General features: G+C 45.4%; 1 protein-coding gene across 1 annotated transcript in view; it reads right to left on the bottom strand.

Annotated features, from left to right (window-relative positions):
• The window catches only part of LOC135220792 (centromere/kinetochore protein zw10 homolog), a 310,898-nt gene that overhangs the window by 273,229 nt on the left and 15,287 nt on the right, over positions 1-22,382 (bottom strand). The window contains exons 2-3 of the mRNA XM_064258288.1: positions 16,330-16,390; positions 15,637-15,847 (exon numbers count right to left, since the gene is read on the bottom strand). Coding sequence (XP_064114358.1) covers positions 15,637-15,847; positions 16,330-16,390 — 272 coding nt within the window. The remainder of the gene's footprint in view (positions 1-15,636; positions 15,848-16,329; positions 16,391-22,382) is intronic.

Raw genomic sequence — 22,382 nt, 5'->3', positions numbered from 1 at the left:
CACAACAAACCAATGCACGGACAATACATGAGACAGACTAAAGAACTGGCCAGCGATGACACATGGCAATGGTTACAGAGGGGAGAGCTCAAGAAGGAAACTGAAGGAATGATAACAGCGGCACAAGATCAGGCCCTAAGAACCAGATATATCCAAAGAACGATATATGGAAATAACATCTCTCCCATATGTAGGAAGTGCAATACGAAAAATGAGACCATAAACCACATAGCAAGCGAATGCCTGGCACTTGCACAGAAACCAGTACAAAAAGAGGTATGATTCAGTGCAAAAGCCCTCCCACTGGAGCCTGTGCAAGAAAACATCAGCTACCTTGCAGTAATAAGTGGTACGAGCACCGACCTGAAGGAGTGATAGAAAACGATCAGGCAAAGATCCTCTGGGACTATGGTATCAGAACAGATAGGTGATACGTGCAAACAGACCAGACGTGACGTTGATTGACAAAATCAAGAAGAAAGTATCACTTACTGATGTCGCAATACCATGGGACACCAGAGTTGAAGAGAAAGAGTGGGAAAAAATGGATAAGTATCAAGACCTGAAAATAGAAATAAAAAGGATATGGGATATGCCAGTAGAAATTGTACTCATAATCATAGGAGCACTAGGCACAATCCCAAGATCCCTGAAAAAGAATCTGGAAAAACTAGAGGCTGAAGTAGCTCCAGGACTCATGCAAAAGAGTGTGATCCTAGAAACGGCGCACATAGTAAGAAAAGTGATGGACTCCTAAGGAGGCCGGAAGCAACCCGGAACCCCACACTATAAATACCACCCAGTCGAATTGGGGAACTGTGATAAAAAAAAATAAAAAAAAATAAATAATAATAATAATAATAATAATAATAAATAGGAACTATAAGAAAGCCTTCGACATGATACCACACACATGGCTAATAGAATGCCTGAAAATATATGGGGCAGAGGAAAACACCATCAGCTTCCTCATAAATACAATGCGCAACTGGAATACAATACTTACAAGCTCTGGAATAAGACTAGCAGAGGTTAATATCAGGAGTTGAGATCTTCCAGGGCGACTCACTGTCCCCACACTCTTCGTAGTAGCCATGATTCCCATGACAAAAGTACTGCAGAAGATGGATGCTGGGTACCAACTCAAGAAAAGAGGCAACAGAATTAACCATCTGATGTTTATGGACGACATCAAGCTGTATGGTAAGAGCATCAAGGAAATAGATACCCTAATCCAGACTGTAAGGATTGTATCTGGGGACATCAGGATGGAGTTTGGAATAGAAAAATGTGCCTTAGTCAATATACAAAAGGGCAAAGTAACTAGGACTGAAGGGATAAAGCTACCAGATGGGAGCAACATCAAACACATAGATGAGACTGGATACAAATACCTGGGAATAATGGAAGGAGGGGATATAAAACACCAAGAGATGAAGGACACGATCAGGAAAGAATATATGCAGAGACTCAAGGCGAAACTCAAGTCAAAACTAACGCTGGAATATGATAAAAGCCATAAACACATGGGCAGTGCCAGTAATCAGATACAGTGCAGGAATAGTGGAATGGACAAAGGCAGAACTCCGCAACATAGACCAGAAAACGAGGAAACATATGACAATACACAAAGCACTATACCCAAGAGCAAATACGGACAGACTATACATAACACGAAAGGAAGGAGGGAGAGGACTACTAAGCATAGAGGACTGCGTCAACATCAAGAACAGAGCACTAGGGCAATATCTGAAAACCAGTGAAAACGAGTGGTTCAAGAGTGCATGGGAAGAAGGACTGATAAAAGTAGATGAAGACCCACAAATATACAGACAGGAGAATGACAAACATAAGAGAGGACTGGCACAACAAACCAATGCACGGACAATACATGAGCCAGACTAAAGAACAGGCCAGCGATGACACATGGCAATGGTTACAAAGGGGAGAGCTCAAGAAGGAAACTGAAGGAATGATAACAGCGGCACAAGATCAGGCGCTAAGAACCAGATATATCCAAGGAACGATAGATGGAAATAACATCTCTCCCATATGCAGGAAGTGCAATACGAAAAATGAGACCATAAACCACATAGCAAGAGAATGTCCGGCACTTGCACAGAACCAGTACAAAAAGAGGTATGATTCAGTGGCAAAAGCCCTCCACTGGAGCCTGTACAAGAAACACCAGCTACCTTGCAGTAATAAGTGGTACAAGCACCAACCTGAAGGAGTGATAGAAAACGATCAGGCAAAGATCCTCTGGGACTATGGTATCAGAACAGATAGGGGGATACGTGCAAATAGACCAGACGTGACATTGATTGACAAAATCAAGAAGAAAGTATCACTCATTGATGTCACAATACCATGGGACACCAGAGTTGAAGAGAAAGAGAGGGAAAAAATGGATAAGTATCAAGATCTGAAAATAGAAATAAGAAGGATATGGCAAGATTTACTAAGAGTCCCAGCTGTCGCGTTACAGTCATTGTTACTTGTAGATCCTCCAGACACTTTTGCGACCTGGCTCTGATTAGCCAGTCGTCCAGGTACATCGATATTCGTACCCCTTCCAGATGTAACCAGAGGGCCACGTTCAAAACCACTCGAGTGAAAACGTAAGGAGCCGTGCTTAGTCCAAAACAAAGTGCTCTGAACTGATAAGTTGTTGCCTGATGTACAAACCTCAGATATTTCCTGTAGTTCGGGTGAATTGAGACGTGAAAATACGCGTCCTGCAGGTCTATCGACACCATCCAGTCTCCTTGTCTGGTGCCTGCTAGGACTGATGCAGATGTCTCCATAGCAAACTTGACTTTGCTCACGTACTTGTTCAGTGGACTTGCGTCCAGAACGGGTCTCCAAACCCCCGAGTTCTTGGGTACCAGAAATAGTCTGTTGTAAAATCCCTCTGACGAGGGGTCCTTTACCACTTCTATTGCTGCTTTTGACAGCATCTGGTTTACCTGCTCTTGAAGAGCTGCTGCTTTGCTCCCCGAGTATGTAGCTGTCAACTCTAACAGCTCTGACGAAAGAGGAGGCTTCCTTAGGAAGGGGATCTTGTATCCTTCCTTCAGTACTTCGACTGTCCAATCGTCCGCTCCCCTTTGGCTCCACTCTTGCCAGTAATGGGATAACCTGGCTCCCACTTGTGTCTGGAGGTTGTTGAGTTCATTTTTTGGGTTTTGGTTGCTGTTTGGGGTTTTTACGAGGTTGTCCTCCAGCAACCATTCTCTGGCTTCCTCTCGAAAGGGCTCTCCCACGAAAGGGCTGACGCGTGGGAGGAGCTTCCTTCTCCTTTCTGGCTAAAAAATTTGCCGGAAGAACTTTTCTCGCAGTCCTTGTAATAAGATCTTGCGTTGCTTGTTGCGCAAGAACTGCCAATAAGTCCTTCACTAGCTCTGAAGGGAAGAGCTGTTTGGTCAATGGAGCATACAAGAGCTCTGCTCTCTGAGCGAGAGTCGCTCCTGATGACAGGAAAGAACACAGCATAGCCCTCTTCTTAATAATACCTGCTGTGAAAAGGGCTGTGAGTTCGACCGTCCCGTCCCTCACAGCTTTATTGAGACAGGCAATAAGGTGCATCTGCGTCTCGTTCTTCTCGTCCGTAACATCTGCGAGGGCTCCAAGAGTCCAGTCCATCAAGCTGAAGACTTCAATAGTCCTGAAGACGCCTTTCAGAAAGTGGTCTATCTCCGATGTGGACCACATAACTTTAGTCTTAGTCATGGCTGTTCTATGCGAGGCGTCTACGAGCCTGGAGAAGTCCCCTTGGGAGGAGGCAGGAACTCCCAAGCCGAGAGCCTCCCCAGTCTCATACCACACGCTAGATCTAGAAGCCAATCTCGTAAGGGGGAAGGAAAAGGTTGTCCTACCCTGTTCCTTTTTCTTCAAAATCCAGTCGTTTAAAGTCGAAAAAGCCCTCTTCACCGATCTGGCTAAAACTGTCTTCTTGAAGGAGGAAGACTTCTGGGGTCTACCCTTCATAAACTGCGAGGGCGGGCTCCGAGGTACCGCCTGCTGAAAATCAGTAGGATACAAGTCAGCCAATACCGCAAGTAATCTTTTCAGATCCGCTTCATGAAGAGTTTCTTGCGTCTCCTCCTCCGAGATCTCTTCCAAAGGATTGGCGTTTTCCGATGTCGAACGAGCCGGGGAATCACGCGCGCCATCCTGCTTGCGTGCGTCATGCATGCGTCCAGCATGCTGCGAGGGAGCGTCACGATCCTTGTCACCTCCCGTCACGCGTCCAGCTTGCTGCGAGGGAGCGTCTATGAGCGCTGCAACTTGCAGCGAGTCCGCGTCTTGATAGCTGTTAGCGTCTCGCTGTGCTAACTCCGGTCATATCCTCTTCCTGGGTCTGTTGACGTCCTTAGATTCCTTCTTGCGTGCTTCCTCTCTTAGTCCTTGCGACTTGTAAACGTCAAACAGAGACGTAATGGACTGCTGAAGCTGTGATAAGAACGCTGCTTGCGGTGCCTCTTGCTGCTGGGGAACAAGTGGAGATGGCACTGCACGTACATCTACAGCTTTGGAGACTCTAGCTAGGGTCTTCTGGCGAAGAGGTGGTGACGTAATGTGCACGTCTTCTTCCTCCGAAGAACTATGCGTCCTACACCTCTGTTTAGGCGCGGATGCGTCGCCCTCCTCCGACAGGAATCTCTCCGGAGAGCTCCAATTACTACAAGAGGGTTGCTGGAACGAAACGGGGGACCTGCATCTCTTGAGAAGTCTCGACTCTTGAGGTTGTCGCCAACCGCGTCTGGGTCTTGCGTCTTCTGAGGATGATGAACACTTCCTCATCTCGCCTTTTCTGCGGCGAGGGGGAGCGTCCTGGGATGTGTCAACAGGATTACTCGAGGGGACGTCCACTTGCTGTTCAACATCTCTCATCTCCCTTAGCCTGTCGATGTTCCTTCTCCCAGGGGTTGCGGAGCATGGAAGAGGTCTAGGGCTAGGAGCATGACAGACACGAACGGACACACCCTCCACTGCACTAGCACTGTCCCCGAACTTGCGCTGCAAACCACGCACTGCCCCCCACATCACTTCCTTATCCGAAGTAAGGGATTGCACTTTCACACCCAAGGCAGAAATAGCAGCCATAATATCTTTCATAGTAGGCTCACTTACCTCCAACTCCGCAGGTGGATCTGGTACTACAACCTTAGGGCTAGGATCAGGAATATTAGTGTTAGACAAGTTAGAAAGGACTTGACTATCAGAAGATCTAGTTGACAGAACACTCAAAGATCTAGCTCTCCTAATTCTGTCCTTCTCCAATCTCCCACATAACAATCATATTCTCTCCACTCTCTCTCCGACAACCTTTCACACTCATTACATCTGCTATCAAATGTACACACATGCCCTCTGCAATTCTTACATACTGTGTGGGGATCAAGAGCGGCTTTTGGAAGCCGGGTCTTGCACCCCTTCACACACATTCTAACAACAGTCAGCCATCTTGAAAATTCAGAAAACAAGTTAAATAGTCCAAGTCGGAAACCAACAATGTCTATCTTATCCATGCGAAAAAGAAAAGGAAAATCCAATATCAGCGAAAGCCATCAACGAAAAACCAAGCAATGAGTACTTCACCAATTTGTAGTTAAAGCAAACCCAAACAAAGTAGAGCGAATTTCCAACGTAATGCTCGAACGACAGCAGGGAATTTCTGAGGGCAAATGGGAATGGTTCCAAGTACCTGGATAGAGGGAGCACAGGTATGATCACCTGACCATCTATCAGCAATAGCCGCGAATATGAATTTCTGCCGTGCGCGCAACGAATCGGCGGGATAAAGCTATATATATGTAACTACCAGGGAAGTTAGATATTTAAAAGCGACACTTGTCGATAGGAGGTGACAGCAGCTGAGTGCTATATCGCATCCACCACGACTAAATGAGAGGAAGACAGTTTTAAGTGACTCAGGACTCGGCCAAGTCCACACGAGTCAACAATGTCCACAGTCCACACAAATCGACTGAGGGAAAGAACCGAGGGCGTCAGAAGTGGAGGCGGTGGGAGAGGAGTTACGACGACTCTCCTGACTCGTCAAAGCAGACGTATTACTGAAAGCATTCCTATAGGAAACTTCGTTAGAAAGCTCTGAAGCTAGAATATCTAACTTGGTGGGAACTTTAGATACTAAAAACACAGTGCAGGCTTGAAAGAGAAACATAATCGAGGCAGTAGTAAGAGATTTGCCGATAGCCGAAGAGAAAGCAGGGAAAGAACGAACACAAGCATTACAAAGAAAAAGGAATATGCTAGCAGACATGAATTTAGAATAACCAAAACATGAAAGAGATAAACAGTCAACTGAGTCGGACATCTAAATGTGTAAAACTCGCTACTGATACATTATCATGTCTATAAAATGTCTATACCTTATATTATATATTTCTGGGCTCAGCTCGTGTCGCTTGCGCGAAATATCCTTTAATCTATTATTTCTAGGGTAAACTGTACTAACACATAACCAGAGAATAAATAAAATAAAGAAAAGGTCAGTATAACTGACTCGCTCACCCTCTAGGAGGGTGTCGGTATGAACACTAGGCGAGTGAGACCACTACCACGAGCCAAATGCCAAAGAAATCTCCCACTACAAAAAACCCTCCAAGAGGGGAGCCGTCCCACAGAGAGAGCAGCTCGTACTACTACTACTCCATCCACGCTCGGCGACTGCTGCGCCTCTGGTGGCCATCCTTTTCAGTTAGCTCACACGAGTCACACGTGTTATTTTTCTCTCTGGTGATTTTTGTGCCCTTTCTTCGGATTTTCGATAATGGAGCGTGCAGCTATTGCAGCAGCTAAGTTAAGTACTCAGTATTTACGGTTAGCGAGTTTTTTCCGTCCCCGAGACAGTATTTGCCGTTTTTTAGGTACAAATACGTTCTCGGGGGCTGGAAGCATGGCAGCATGGTCCTGCCGCATGTTGGGTTCGTTCTTGGTCTCCCATACCTAGAACATCCCTTATTATTTACGCTCTATTTTGATTATCCGCGTCGTTAGGTCTACTCAGGTTGTCATACATGTATGTATTTCACCTTATGTAGGCTTTTTCTATCCAGACCCTAGTCCAGGTTCTTAGTTCCGGCCCCTGACTAGCTTTGAGTGGTAGACCTCGCCTTCGGGCTAGTCGCACACTCCTGGATTTTTTTTTTTTTTCTCCTGCTTTTTTTACCTTCTTTCTTTCATTTTTATTATATATATTTATGTCACTGTTTTAGTTATTAGCGTGGTTAGCCTTAGGTCCCGGTCGTAGAGTCTAGGTCTTACCGTTATCAGTTCCGGTCGCTCGCATAGATTCTCTGACTCAGTGGTAGCCCTATGGGCCTATATGCCGTTTACCGCTCAGTTCAGGTCGCTTCCGCATAGCTTCTCTCTGATCAGTTGGATTTAGCCCTATGGGCCTCTATATGCTACCGCTTTTCAGTTCAGGTTGCTTCCCGATAGCATTCTCTCTGATCAGTTGGTTGGCCTAGGCTTGGTTACCGTATCTTAGTTTACCGCCTCGTGGTCACTACGTGATCACGAGTCAGCCAGACGCCTGCCAGTCCCCCTTCCCCCCTCTCCCGCTCTCCCATAGAGTCGGGTGGGGGTGGGTCGGTCTGTCCTTGCTCGCCCCGCATGCCCGAGCCTGGCTCCCCTCTCCCCTCCACCGGAGGGACCTGGGAGTCCGACAGTCCCTGACTGGTTCCGACTCTCCGCTTCTCGGCTCGGCCGGGGGTGGTACGTTGTGGGGGGCCCTGGCCTTCCCCCCCTCCGTTACTTCCTTGCCGCTCCGGGCTAGCTCGAGTCTGTAATGTCTCTCGCCCTTCCCTCCTTACTAGAGCTCCTCCCTATCGGAGCCCTGGTATCCAGCGGAAGGGTATAGTCCACCGTAGTTTGGACCGGAGCATACAGTAGGTCTTTACTAACCGTACCGTATTGCTGAGTTACTACACTCCGCTTCACTGGACCTAGTCCGGTTCATTGCATGTTATTGCATGTAGGTTTAAGTTATCTTTAAGTTTATCTTAAGTTTTCTTAAACCATCCCTACCCCTCCCTTTCATTTTACCGGATCTCTCCGGGATTATAGCCTATTCAGGCAATGCAGGGAGGGGTTATGCCCAAATTTTTTCCGAGCTCCGGCATGTAACGGAGTTCTTTGTCCTTAGTCTGTAAGTGTTCCCCCTTTAAGATACTCATGTGTCTTCCCACTTACAGGCCACCAACTGTGAGCATCGGGATGTTCCGCTACACTTCAGGACCCCTGTGGACACGAAGTTTTGCCGGTCCCATGCTCCATGCGCGACTCCGCACGGGGACATCCAGGTCTGGTACCATGAGACGTGTACCATATGTTACGATCTGGTGAGCCAGCTTTTGGAAGGCGTAAGTATTCCATCTCCAGCATGCTGCTCCGCTTCTTTTAGTACTTAAGTTTACGTTATTTACTTTAACTTAAGGCATCTAGTTTAAGTTATATTCTAAGTTTTAGTTTTAAGTGATTCTTAAATCTAAAATATACCCTCTCTTACAGGCTCCGCAGTAAGAGATACGGCATTGGCTACCCTGCGGGCCTGGGTCGGAGGTTTTGGCAAGAACGCCGCCAAGGGTCAGCCTACATACTGGAGAAGCGATTAGCTCTGTTAATCTTTCCCGAGGCAAGGCGACTGGGTACGTCGACCGGTAGAGGCGGACCCCTCATTGCCTTTATCCAACAACAACTGGCGGCCTCCTTAACAGAACAAGACCAGGATATCTCCACGGAAGTCGCAACCCTGGATATAAATGTTGAACTATGGTAGGTATAGACGACCTGTTGGCCGAGGTAAGTAATGCAGGTACCCAAGGGTCTCCCTTGGGAGTGACTGTTTCTTCTACCCCTGCAACCTCTCCATCCTTCCAAGGCTTTACGGGTGATGAGTTATATACTCCTCCAGAGGCTTCGGTTAGACCTAAGATCAAGTCCAAACATATGACCTTGACTAAGACGTCATCGTCTTCGAAGAAGACGTTCCTCAGTCTTCTTCCTCGCGCAAGTCTCCGGCTCGTAATCCCGGCCCAGGAACCCAGACAGGTCTAAAGGGTCTAGCTCCGGCTCAAAGTCCTCAAAGAGTAAACCTAAGGAGAAATCCCGCACCCCGGCAGTATCACCAGTTCCACTACCTTTGTTGCCTATTCAGAGTCTCCCCTCCACCTCCGCAGCCGCTCCGGCTTTGGACACCAATGCTGGCCTGTTGCAACAGGTGGGCGACCTAGTGGGCTCCCTTAAGCGACCGTATGGAACATATGATATCCCGCCTGTCGGACAGGATCACTTCTCAGGACACTATTATAGCCGGTCTAAGAGAAGCCCCTCTTGCCTCTCCCTCAACCTCCATCACTAGCGGATCTCAGCTTCCCCCGCATGACTCGCTGCCCGCTTTCTCCATGAACAATCCTTGGAGAGTAGCATCATACGCCCCCTTCCAAGATGGTCTCATCTCCATACCGGAGTTTGGAACTCGAAGAATAGAGGACTTCGAGTTCTACCCGGAAGGCCTACAGCCTCCCTTCATAGGCTACGCTAGGCTCACGCCTTCGGCTATGGTTAGGATGACAGGGTACCAAAGGAGACAGTCCTCTATTCTCGACCAGGCTCAGCGAGAATGGCTCAGATGTTTAGAGGACATGGACTGTTCGAACACCAAGATCCAACCATTCAAAAGTCCCTTTACCATTTTCACGATGGACGAGAGTACCCCGCTCCCTTTCCTAACCAAGATAACTAGGTCGACCATCTCAGCAGCTCAGAAAGGGGAACCCATGCCTCAGTTAAAAGAAGCAGACCCCACATCTCCGTTGCTCCCTTCAGTTGGAGAATTGTGGGAAGACTTGCCTAATACTTTCACAGCTGGCAAACTCAAACCTGACTGTGCTATGGAGCAGTTTGGTGAAAAAGCTGCCCAGGCTCCCTGATAGTCTTATTCAAGCGGAATTTGACTCGAAAACACGACTAGCCAGGTCAATCAACCTGATGGCTATGTCTGAGGTAGCAACCATGGCTTATGGTTCAGAACCAATTTTTAAGCAATTATGACAAAGCCCTGACTCAAACGGTGCAGTCAGATATGTTCGAGTTTAGCCACTGCCAGAACGAATTGTAGGAAGCATGTCCTGCTAGAGGCAACCATTCGTCATGAACCGAATAGGTTACTCTCTTCTAACATCTGGGGCGCAGATCTCTTCCCAGAGGCTATGGTAAAGGAAGTCCAGGCAGAGGCTACGAGGTTGAACCAGAGCCTTAAGGACCGTTGGAGTCTTACGGCTAGGAGAAGGCAAGACCTGACACCAAAAGGTAAGGGACAAAGGAAACCCAGACGTTTCCAGCCTTACCAAAAGAAGCAACCGCGCTTCCCTCAACAAGTTCCTACAGTGCCGTTAGTGCAGACAGCCCAGCCTCATCGTCTAAAGGTCAATCACAGCCTATTTATGTGATATCCCCTCAGCCTCAGCCCTCCACCTCATACGCCATCTCTCCAGCTTACAATCAAGCCTTCGAGAGTCAAGCTTCTCAGAAGTATGACCGCTCGAACAAGGGAGGCAGAGGTAAGCGGTCCTTTCGTGGGAGAGGATCGGGCCCCAGGCCCCTTCAATAGGGGAAAGCACTTCAGAGGAGGTCGAGGGGGTTACCAGAACCAATGAAGAACTTCAGGTAGGAGGGAGGCTGTGTCACTTTCGCCACCGGTGGTGGAACTTCAGCCAGTGGGCTCAGAGCATAGTGTCAAAAGGGCTGGGTTGGAGCTGGTTGACGAACCCACCTCCAGCCAGACCTTTCCGTCAACTTCCTTCCAAGGAATTGACAGAGTACGCAGAGGACCTCCTTCAGAAAGGAGCTATAGTCCAAAGTCAAAAGATTAAAATTTCAAGGTCGCTTGTTCAGCGTTCCAAAGAAAGGCTCAAACAAAAGAAGGGTAATCTTAGACTTGTCCCGCTTAAACCTTTAGCCATCCGCTGCGACAAGTTCAAGATGCTCACGATCTCACAGGTGCGGACCTTACTTCCCGTGGGGCCGTCACCACCTCTATCGATCTTACAGACGCCTACTATCATATCCCTATTGCAAGACACTTCCGTCCGTATTCGGGATTCAAGATAGGAGATCAGACGTTCTCCTTCAAGGTAGTCCCGTTCGGGCTCAACGTGGCACCCAGGGTGTTCACGGAAGCTAGCGGAAGTAGTAGTGCAACAGCTCAGAGCTCAAGGGATTATTGGTAGTAGCGTATCTCGACGATTGGTTGATCTGGGCCCCATCAGTCGAAGAATGCAACAAGGCCACACTGAAAGTGATCCAATCCTAGAATATCTAGGATTCAAGATAAACAGATCCAAATCAAGACTCACTCCAGAGTCAAAACTTTCAGTGGCTAGGCATTCAATGGAATCTATCCTCACACACTCTGTCGATTCCATCCACCAAAAGGAAAGAAATAGCGAAGTCAGTCAAGCAATTTCTAAGTCACAAACTAGCATCCAGGAGCTCAGGAAAGGATCCTCGGCTCTCTCCAGTTTGCTTCAGTAACGAACATCTAATGAAAGCCAAACTAAAAGATCTAACCAGGATCTGGCGCTCACGAGCAAATGTCAGGTCCAGGGACAAGCTACCTCAGTGCCTCTGATTCTAAAGAACCGGCTTCGGCCGTGGGCAAAAGTCAAGAAACTCTGTCAGTGTCAGTTCCTCTTCAGTTCCCCCTCCACCAGGGATCACCATCCACACAGACGCTCCTTAAGCGGCTGGGGAGGGTACTCCCAAGTCAAAAAGGTTGGTTCAAGGAATTTGGTCACCCCCAGTTCCGTCAGTTCCATATAAACGTACTGGAGGCAATGGCAGTTTCTTGACTCTGAAAAGATTACGTCCACCAAGGTACTCCCACATAAAGCTAGTCTTGGACAGCGCAGTGGTAGTACATTGCATAAACAGAGGAGGCTCCAAGTCGCGTCATCTAAACCACGTCATGATAGCCATCTTCTCCCTGGCAGACAAATTCAGTTGGCATACTTTCCTCCACCCAACATAGCTGGAGTGAGAAACGTCATAGCAGACGCCCTATCCCGATCAGTACCCCTAGAGTCGGAATGGTCTCTAGACGAGAGTTTTCGTTCCAATGGATCCTTCAAAGAGTCCCAGGGCTGAACAGGTGGATCTCTTACGCATCACAAGCAAACCACAAACTACCGTGTTATGTAGCCCCCAACCTGGACCCTCTGGCTTACGCACGGACGCCCTGGCTCTGGACTGGAACAACTTGGGAGAAGATTTACGTCTTCCCTCCAGTGAATCTCCTTATGAAGGTATTAGCAAACTCAGGACATTCAGGGGTCAAGTGGCTCTAGTAGCCCCAGACTGGCCGAAGAGCAATTGGTACCCCATGATTCTGGAACTGGGCCTTCGTCCCCTTCGGATCCCAGTCCCAAGCTCTCCCAGTCAGTACAAACGAAGACTGTGTTCGCTTTTCCTCAGGATTCTCAAAACCCTAACTTTATGGATTTCATGAAGTTTGCGGCAAAAAGAGATGCGAATATTGACCCTCAGAATATTCTTTTCCTGGAATCCGATAAAAGGGATTCAACTTTGAGGCAGTATGATGCTGCCGTCAAAAAGTAGCAATCTTCCTGAGGGAGTCAGATATCAGATTCATGACAGTTAATTCTGCTATATCCTTTTTCAGATCTTTATTTGAAAAGGGTTTAGCAGCTAGCACTATTACGACAAACAAGTCAGCATTGAAAAGATATTTCAATTTTGGATTTTTAACATAGACTTGACAGATACCTATTTCTCGTCTATTCCTAAAGCATGTGCTAGACTTAGGCCCTCTGTCAGGCCTACGTCAGTTTCATGGTTCTTAAACGATGTTCTAAAACTCGGTTCTTCCGAAACCGATAATGACACATGCTCGTTTATTGATGCTCCTAAGGAAAACTCTGTTTTTATTAAGCCTAGCTTCAGGAGCAAGAATTTCAGAACTGTCGGCTTTATCCAGAGATCCGGATCATGTTCAATTCCTTCCCACAGGGGAAGTGCTACTTTCTCCGGAACGTAGTTTTTTTAGCAAAGAATGAAGATCCTTTGATGAGGTGGGAACCTTGGAAGGTATTACCCTTCCGCAAGATGTTTCCCTTTGTCCAGTTTCAACCTTACGAGCCTTTCTATCCAGGACCTCTCTCCTCATCGGTCCCTCGGAGGAGGGAAAAGGTGGTACTTTATCCACTAAAGGCATCAGGCAACAAATCCGTACTTTATCAAACAAGCCAATCCCTGACTCCTTTCCAAAAGCACATGATGTCAGGGCAGTAGCCACCTCAATTAATTACTTCCAGCATATGAATTTTGCATGATTTAAAGAAGTATACCGGATGGAAATCGCCGACAGTGTTCAAACGTCACTACCTTAAGTCCTTGGAAGCTCTGAAATTCCCAGCAGTAGCAGCGGGTAACATAGTTTCCCCTGACTCTAGTTAGATTATAGTAGAAGATTCAGTCCTCCTTTCTACCTGCCTCACCCAAACCCAAGTTTCGTCTATTCCTACCTTGTTCATTAGCTTAGCATTCACCTTGTGTCTTAGCTGCTTTATGATTATATAGTGTCCCTTTTGTCTGGTTAGGGACACACACAGCTGATTTACCATACTGATCTCATAGATGTTATCCCTTATTTTTTTATGCTAGGGGATACAATCATATTACAATGGTTACGGGTTTTGTATATTAAGTCATATACATTCCTGAGATATATATTTTTGTGATTGATCAAATATTTATGTAACTTTATATTAATTGCTATTTCTATTTTGATACGTTGTTACACAGATTTATTATGATAGGTAATCATTTTACCTATTTTGTATATATGTAAATTACCTTATATTATTAACATAATTAGTTTTAAGGGTAATTTAAGCATAATTCTGATTTTGTTTTATGTGGGTATTTGTATCTTTTTAGCAATTATATTCATTCATTTATTTGTATCTTTTATTTGAGACCTATTTTTGTTTTATTATATTCTGTTTACTTTCTTTACAATCTTGTGCTGTTTCTCTGGTACGATTCGCGCAAGCGACACGAGCTGAGCCCAGAAAAAGGATTTGACGTAAGGAAAAATCTATTTCTGGGCGATTGGCTCGTGTCGCCAGCGAAATACCCCCCCTACCCGTCCCTTCGCTCAAGATTGTCTGCTAACTTCAGGATGGCCACCAGAGGCGCAGCAGTCGCGAGCGTGGGATGGAGTAGTAGTAGTACGAGCTGCTCTCTGTGGGACGGCTCCCTCTTGGAGGGTTTTGTGTAGTGGGAGATTTCTTTTGGCATTTGGCTCGTGGTAGTGGTTCTCACTCGCCATAGGTGTTTCATACCGACACCCTCCTAGAGGTGAGCGAGTCAGTTATACTGACCTTTTCTTTATTTTATATTCTCGGTATGTGGTTAGTACATTTACCCTAGAAATAATAGATTAAAGGATATTTCGCTGGCGACACGAGCCAATCGCCCAGAAATAGATGTTTCCTTACGTCAAAATCCTTTTATTAAACCTATGCATGCTAACACCTCAAAACTAGGTGTAGGAGTGACAGAATGCGCCTACGGAGCAAGCATTAACGCTTACCGAAATGGGTCCTTATGCAAACGCTTTCCACGGTCCTTAGGCGATTGTTCTAACAGTCCTTTCGCTAACACTTTAAACATAATTCAGTCCATGAAAAGGGTGAAGTAGGTATTGGAGGGCACAAAAACCCATCGTCCCAAGAACTGACTGGTTCCCTGGCAGCGGACACTACCAACTGTCGCAGGGGAGTCCTAGCGGGCTATGTACAGACAAGGGCACCAACACCTTACTTCTAACAGGGGAACGCGAAAAAAGAGCGCACATATGGGGGAGGGAATTTGGAAACGTTCCCGTCGCGAACTCAGTTCAACTTCTATTAGAACTAAAATTACATTTAATGTTATGTCTAATTTCTTGTTACGCTTTTCCTGAATCAAATGGGGAGCAGAAGGCGGAGCTACAATGGAAGTCAATACTAGCCTACTAAAATGCCTAGTCTGATTAGAGATAGCCTGACAGGTTTAAGTCCTGACCTAACAAATTGCTTTTGCAATCTAATAGTTTCCCGTCTTTCCTATATTTGACATATTCAGGCATTAATTTTTCAGAACAATCCTAGTATTTCAAGATAACACTCTGTACCCTTGGAAGTACAATCAATGTGATAACTTCTAATTTCAACATCCTGGTTACACCAAAAACATTCCACATAGCCTGTTATTGGTTTTGCTTCCGATGGAAGATATCCTAGGAAAATGAAATTACAATCCCATAAACAGGTGTAAATCAGCACAATTCATAGAATACCAACAATATCGCTTAACCGCAATGGTGGCAAGAAGAATTCTGACAAGAGCTAAAACATTCAAAACACACCTGGTGGAGAACAGGTAAAATATAGTCATCCGGGCAGCCATTCAATTTTTTTTTTTTTCTTAATGCCGACTCGCCTAGTCGGTGGGGAGATATAGCTAAATTTAACAGTAGGTAAGATTCATCTCAAATCATTTGTTTGATGTACTAATACACTATTGACAAAAAGTCCATACCTCTTGTTGAACTGAGTCTTGCAGTTGAGTAAGTTCATCAACTGCTGTGTTAATACGGTGGTGGAGTTGAGTGGTGATCTGTACATCTAAAGACAAGGAGCAATACTGGGACCTCAAATCCTGACAAGCACCTAACTGTGCCTCTTCTGCTTTCAAGACAAGTTTTCCTTCCAATTGGCTATTTTGAAAACTGCTTTTCCACTTTTGTTCCCTGGTAAAACACAAAAAAAGCTAAATATTTGCAACATTTTATTTTCAGATACTGCCAATGCTTCTACTACTACACATGCTACTTTGATATAAACACTCTAAGCCTAAAAATGTAAGGCTGTATCTCATTCAGTAATAAAAATGGTCATCATGAATATCATATCACAAACTTTCACTAACCTCAGTTTCATATCTTTCAATATAGTATGTAGCCTCCCAGCCTTCCATACATAATTCTGTATGTAGCCTCCCAGCCTCCATAACCATATTCTTGTATGTAGCCTCCCAGCCTCCATACATATTCTGTATGTAGCCCCCTCCCAGCCCTCCATACATAATTCTATCAGGTTAGACCGTCACTTGGGCTATATGCTATATTGAAAAAAATAGTGCGCTCTCTCTCTCCCCATTTACATATATGTAATGAATATTTCTACACAAATATTATTTGCTGATAAAGAAAGAAAAAATAACTCAACTTACGAACTGAAACTAACACATCCCCAACAAAGGACATGGTTCCTGTTGACTTTTAAAGAGTAGCCTGCAAATAAAACAAGTCCATTAAATCCCTTTTACTTTCACATTACCCTTTCATAAAATACTGATGTAAAGATAACCGTACGTACATATATTTGTAATAAGTATAATCAGTTATAATATTTATGGATGGATGGATGGATGTATGAGTTTTAGGGGCAAAAGCCCAGGCACTGGGGCCAAAGAAGCCATTCAGCACCGTAATGGAGAGTAAAATAAATTACATTATAAATAAGTTAATAAGTGTATGAAGAAAATGGTTCATATAAATTACCATATGAAAAATGAATGAACTAATGAAAGAAATGAATGAAGAAAATGCTTAATAAATAACTATATAAATATAGTTTTTATGGTATGTTATTGCTTATAACTTAAAAGAAACTAAAGCTAACTTTTTCATACAGAAGTTTTGTATAAAACAACACACACACACACTCAATATTTTGTAGTTGAGCCACATAATTTTCCACATCAATATTTTCGTACATACCATTTCAGTATATATTGCAGAGTTTTCCAACTAGTATTATAATAGACTCAACTGAAATGACAGCGAGTTCAGTTCAAATTAAAATGCCTTGACCTTTAAAATGCTCTTAATTTATGCTAGATACCTAGAAAGACAATCCATTGAAAACTGAAATTACCCTGAAATCATATCTTAAAATTAACAAACTACAGAATTTAATTATGATTTTCATGAGCTTTCTAACCACCAGACAGATAGTTCATCTAAAGAATGTAATTTTTACAATAAAAATGATATTTGTTATGATACAATAAAGTTTGTTCATACTTACCTGGCAGATATATATATAGCTGTATTCTCCGAAGTCCAACAGAATTTCAAAACTTACGACACACACAGTGGGAGTCAGGTGGTTAGTACCCATTCCCGCTGCTGGGAGGCGGGTATCAGGAACCATTCCCATTTTCTATTCAGATTTTCTAGTGCCACTGTCTCCTGAGGGGAGGGGGTGGGGTGGGCACTTTGATTATATATGCCAGGTAAGTATGAACAACTATTGTACCATAAAACAATATCATTTTGTTCATGAAGCTTACCTGTCAAGATATATATATATAGCTGAATCCCACCTTTGGAGGTGAGGGAGAGACAGAATAGGATTTAGGAAACATATACATGCAGATGATTGACATCTTGGTTCCTTACCTGTTAGCATAGCTGATTACTGTCACCCAAGTCTGCTTCTGCTTTATCTAGTCTCCAGTCAAGGTAGTGGGACCTATGTAGCTGGTGAGTTCTAGATGATCTGTCAACGGGGGCGTGACCACAATGTGACTAGACCATTTGACCATACTATGAGGGCAACGAAGCAAAACCACACCTGACCTAGCCTAACAAACAGTTAATTCCCACATAACTTAGGCTAAGGAAGGGAAGTCCGCCTCAGGGGCGGCCGAACCCTACAACCATACTCAATATAAAATTCAAAAGCTCACCTAACCATTTTCTACAGGATAGGATGAGTGCTACTTCCTGCCCCCATAGTGTCCTGCGGCGACGTATGGTCCTAGCTAATAGCAGTTCTCGTATGTCGTCTTCACATCCCGCAGGTAGTGTGAAGCAAACACCGAGTTGCTACGCCAAAAGGTGGCACTCAAAATGTCATTGAGTGCCATGTTCTTTTGGAAGGCTACCGAGGAAGATATAGCCCTCACTTTGTGAGCATTCACTTTTAACAGCTTCATGTCACTGTCTTCACAAGATGAATGCGCTTCCTTAATGGTGTCCCTCAAGAAGAATGCCAGGGCATTCTTCGACATCGGTAAGTCTGGTCTCCTGACCGAACACCACAAGTTGTTAGAAGGACCTCGACATTCCTTCGTTTTCCGCAAATAGAATTTGAGAGCCCTGACAGGGCACAGGACTCTCTCTGGCTCCCGTCCAATGACTTCGGCCATACCCTTAATCTCAAAGCTCTTGGGCCAAGGGTTGGACGGATTCTCGTTCTTAGCCGGATACGTCGGGCTTAATGAACAAACGGCATTATGCCCCTTAAAGCCAACGTGCTTGCTAATAGCTTGAATTTTGCTAACTCTCTTCGCCGTCGCCAGAGCAGTTAGGAAGACAGCCTTTCTGGTAACGTCCCTTAATGATGCATCATGAAGAGGTTCAAAACGACTGGACATTAGGAACTTAAGGACTACGTCCAAGTTCCATGACGGCAACTTAGGTTGAGGGATCCTCGTGGTCTCGAAGGATCTTAAGAGATCGTGAAGATCTTTGTCGTTTGCCAAGTCCATGCCTCTATGTCTAAAGACTACAGACAGCACACTTCTGTAGCCTTTGATCGTCGGGACTGCAAGCTTCAAGTCATTCCTCAGGTAAAGTAGGAAGTCAGCTATTTGGTTCACAGAGGTCGTGGTAGAGGAAATGCCCTTCTTTCTGCACCAACTCCTGAAAGCAGCCCACTTCGATTGGTACACTGTAAGAGAGGAAGCTCTCCTTGCATTGGCAATAGCTCTTGCCACAGGTCTTGAAAAGCCTCTCGCTCTGGTCAACTTTTGGATAGTCTGTACGCAGTTAGACTCAGAGCGGGGAGGTTTTTGTGGTACCTCTCAAAGTGGGGCTGTCCGAGTAGATCTATCCTTGAAGGAAGTGTCCTCAGGAAGTCTACTACGAAGGACATGACCTCTGTGAACCATTCTTTTGCCGGCCAGAAAGGGGCGATCAGCGTCATTCTCATCCCTTCTGACGTTGCAAATTTTCTCATCACTTCTCCCAGGATCTTGAACAGGGGAAATGCATACAGGTCCATCCCTGTCCAGTCCCAGAGAAGGGCATCTATTGCTACTGCTCCTGGATCGAGCACCGGGGAGCAGTACAGCGGAAGTCTCTTTGTCCTCGACGTTGCAAAGATGTCTACGAGAGGACGTCCCCATAACCCCCACAGCTCTTGACACACCTCCTGGTGAAGAATCCATTCGGTCGGCAGCAGTTGACCTTGCCGACTGAGGAGATCTGCACGGACGTTCTCTGAGCCTGCGACGAACCTCGTAAGGATCGTTACGTCCCATGCTTTCACCCACAACAAGATCTCTCTCGCTAGATTGAACAGGGACCGAGAGTGTGTTCCTCCTTGTTTCTTGATGTAGGCCAGAGCTGTGGTGTTGTCCGAGTTGATCTGGACTATGTGATGTGAGACCTTGTCTAGGAAGAATTGGAGCGCCAAAAAGATGGCCGCTAGCTCTTTGAGGTTTATGTGCCAGGACACCTGTTCCCCTCTCCAGGTGCCTGACACTTCTTCCCCCCCTAGTGTTGCTCCCCACCCCGTGGTGGATGCGTCGGAGAACAACACTAGGTCGGGGCTCTGAAGCTTCAGGGAAAATCCCTCCGACAGCTTTACAGGATCGAGCCACCACCTTAGGTGATCCTTTACCTCTCTCGAGATCTTCAAAACCGTATCGAGATTTTCCTTGTCCTTCCAGTTCTCCGTCAGGAAAAACTGGAGAGGTCTGAGGTGTAGTTTCCCCAAGAAAACAAACTTCTCCAGCAAGGAAATGGTCCCCAGCAGACTCATCCATTCCCTCACCGAGCATGATTCTTTCCTTAGGAATGCTGACACTTTGTCTAAGCCTTGCTGCTGACATACCTGGGACGGAAAAGCTCGAAAAGCCACTGAATCCATCTGAATCCCCAGATACACGATGGACTGTGTTGGGATCAGATGTGACTTTTCGAAATTCACCAGAAGTCCCAGGGACTTCGCCAAAGCCAAAGTTGATTGAAGGTCCTTCAGACACCGTTCTTTCGAAGATGCTCGAATGAGCCAGTCGTCTAGATATAGAGAGATTCTGACGTTTGCAAGATGAAGCCACCTCGCCACATTCTTCATTAAAATCATGAAGATCATCGGGGCCGTGCTCAATCCAAAGCAAAGAGCCCTGAATTGGAAAACTTTTCCTCTCAGGACAAACCGCAGATACTTCATCGATTGGGGATGGATCGGGAAGTGAAAATAGGCGTCTTGAAGATCTAATGACACCATCCAATCGCCTTGTCTTAAAGGCCCCAAGAACTGACTGAGGCGTCCCCATCTTGAACCTCTGTTTCTCCACAAAAAGATTCAGACTGCTTACGTCTAAAACTGGTCGCCAACCTCTCGACTGTTTCAGCACCAAGAACAACCTGTTGTAGAAGCCCGGGGATTGTAGGTCCACGACCTGTTCTACCGCTCTCTTTTCGAGCATTTGCTCGAGCAGATCGTATAAAATCTGCTGCTTCTCCTGATGGTATGAGGGTGATAGATCCCTGGGTGTCGTGCACAGCGGAGGCGGCTTCAGGAAAGGCATCTTGTATCCTTGCTAGATGACGTTGAGCGACCAGCTGTCTGCATCTCTCTCTCTCCAGGCTTTTGAGAATAAACGAAGCCTGGCTCCTACTGGTGACTGAAGGACTGCAGTCTCATTTTTTACCCCTGTGTTTAGAAGGGGCTCTGCCTCTGGAAAGGCCTCTTCCTCGAGAAGGCAGTCTCGAGGAAGCTCCGCCTCGAAAGGGCTTCTGCTTCTTAGAAACTTGCATTCGCGAAGACGTCGAAGGGACTGCAGGACGTCTAGAAGACTGTGCTAGAAAGTCTTGTGTAGCCTTCTCTTGCAGGCTGCCGGCCAGATCCTTGATCATAGCCTGGGGAAAGAGATGGCTCGAAAGAGGGGCAAACAGCAACTCTGCCCTCTGCGAGGGAGAAACTGACTTCGCAGTGAAATTGCCGTAGAGCGCTCTCTTTTTTAAGAGCCCTGTACAAAACTGCGAAGCCAATTCCTCCGAACCATCCCTGACAGCCTTGTCCATACACGCAAGAACGCTGGACAGCTCCCCCAGACTAATCGAATCTTGACTACGAGACTGTCTAGTACCCCCAAGCACCAGTCCAAAAAATTAAATACCTCCACCGTACGGAAGAGGCCTTTAACCCTCTTGCGCCGATTGGACGTATTAAACGTCAAGTCAAAATGTCTCCCGTATGCCAATTGGACGTATTATACGTCGACTCAAAAAAGTTTTTTTTTAATTCGCGGAAAAATACTTATAGGCCTACCAGCCGAAAACTTTTGAATCACGCGCCTTGGGGGATGCTGGGAGTTCATGGATCAAGGCGTTGTTTTGTTTACAATCGTTACGCGCGCGCAAGAGCGAATTTCTTTCTTATCACACTACAAAGTATCAGTGACACATCTCAAAAATTATTTAAGTCACTTTGACATAATTTTTGCACCGTATTAAATTATCCGTTACATGAAGTATTATACAGGCGGTCCCCGGGTTACGACGGGTCCGGCTTACGACGTTCCGACGCTTTTTCTTAAATATTAATTGAAAAATCCGCCCTGGGTTACGACGCTGACGCTTCCGACACTCCGAGTTAACGACGCTTTTAAAAAACACATACTATGATAAGAATCTTTTATAGTTGAGCACAGAATATTAATAAAAATAAGTTTTTGGTTAGATTACAACAAAAATTTTGTGGTTATGATGATTTTCGACACTTTTTATGTCGTATTTTAAAAATTTTTTTAGTGTCGCCTCATATGTGGCACTAGTTTCCGAGCGAATGAATACACTAGCTTGGGATGCGCAGTTTATAACAGTCCAAAAGCGCAAATAATGAAAAAATCATTGCTTGTTTCCAGTATACATAATTAACAAAACTAAGTTTCTGGTTAGATTACAACGCAAATTCCAAGGTTACTACAGTTTTTTATGCCTTTTAACGATCTCTCACACACAGAACTAGTTTCTGAGCGGAGGGCGCATAAATTAATTTATGCTTTTAAACTGTATGGTAACCATAGTCAAGGATAAGGAACACATTCTCAAACAGTATACATATCCTTTAATACAAAACAGCAAAATATCATTGAAACATTATTTCACTTAACCCTCTTACGCCGAAGCGGTAAAAAAAAATTGTCTCCCGTGTGCCGGAGGTGTTTCAGAGTGAGCGCGGAAGCGGAAAAATATTTTTTTC

This window comes from Macrobrachium nipponense, chromosome 2 (genome assembly GCF_015104395.2).
Source record: "Macrobrachium nipponense isolate FS-2020 chromosome 2, ASM1510439v2, whole genome shotgun sequence".
Lineage (NCBI taxonomy): Eukaryota > Metazoa > Arthropoda > Malacostraca > Decapoda > Palaemonidae > Macrobrachium > Macrobrachium nipponense.
The sequence above is the reverse complement of the archived record's forward strand: the minus strand, read 5'-3'. Positions and strand labels throughout refer to the sequence as shown.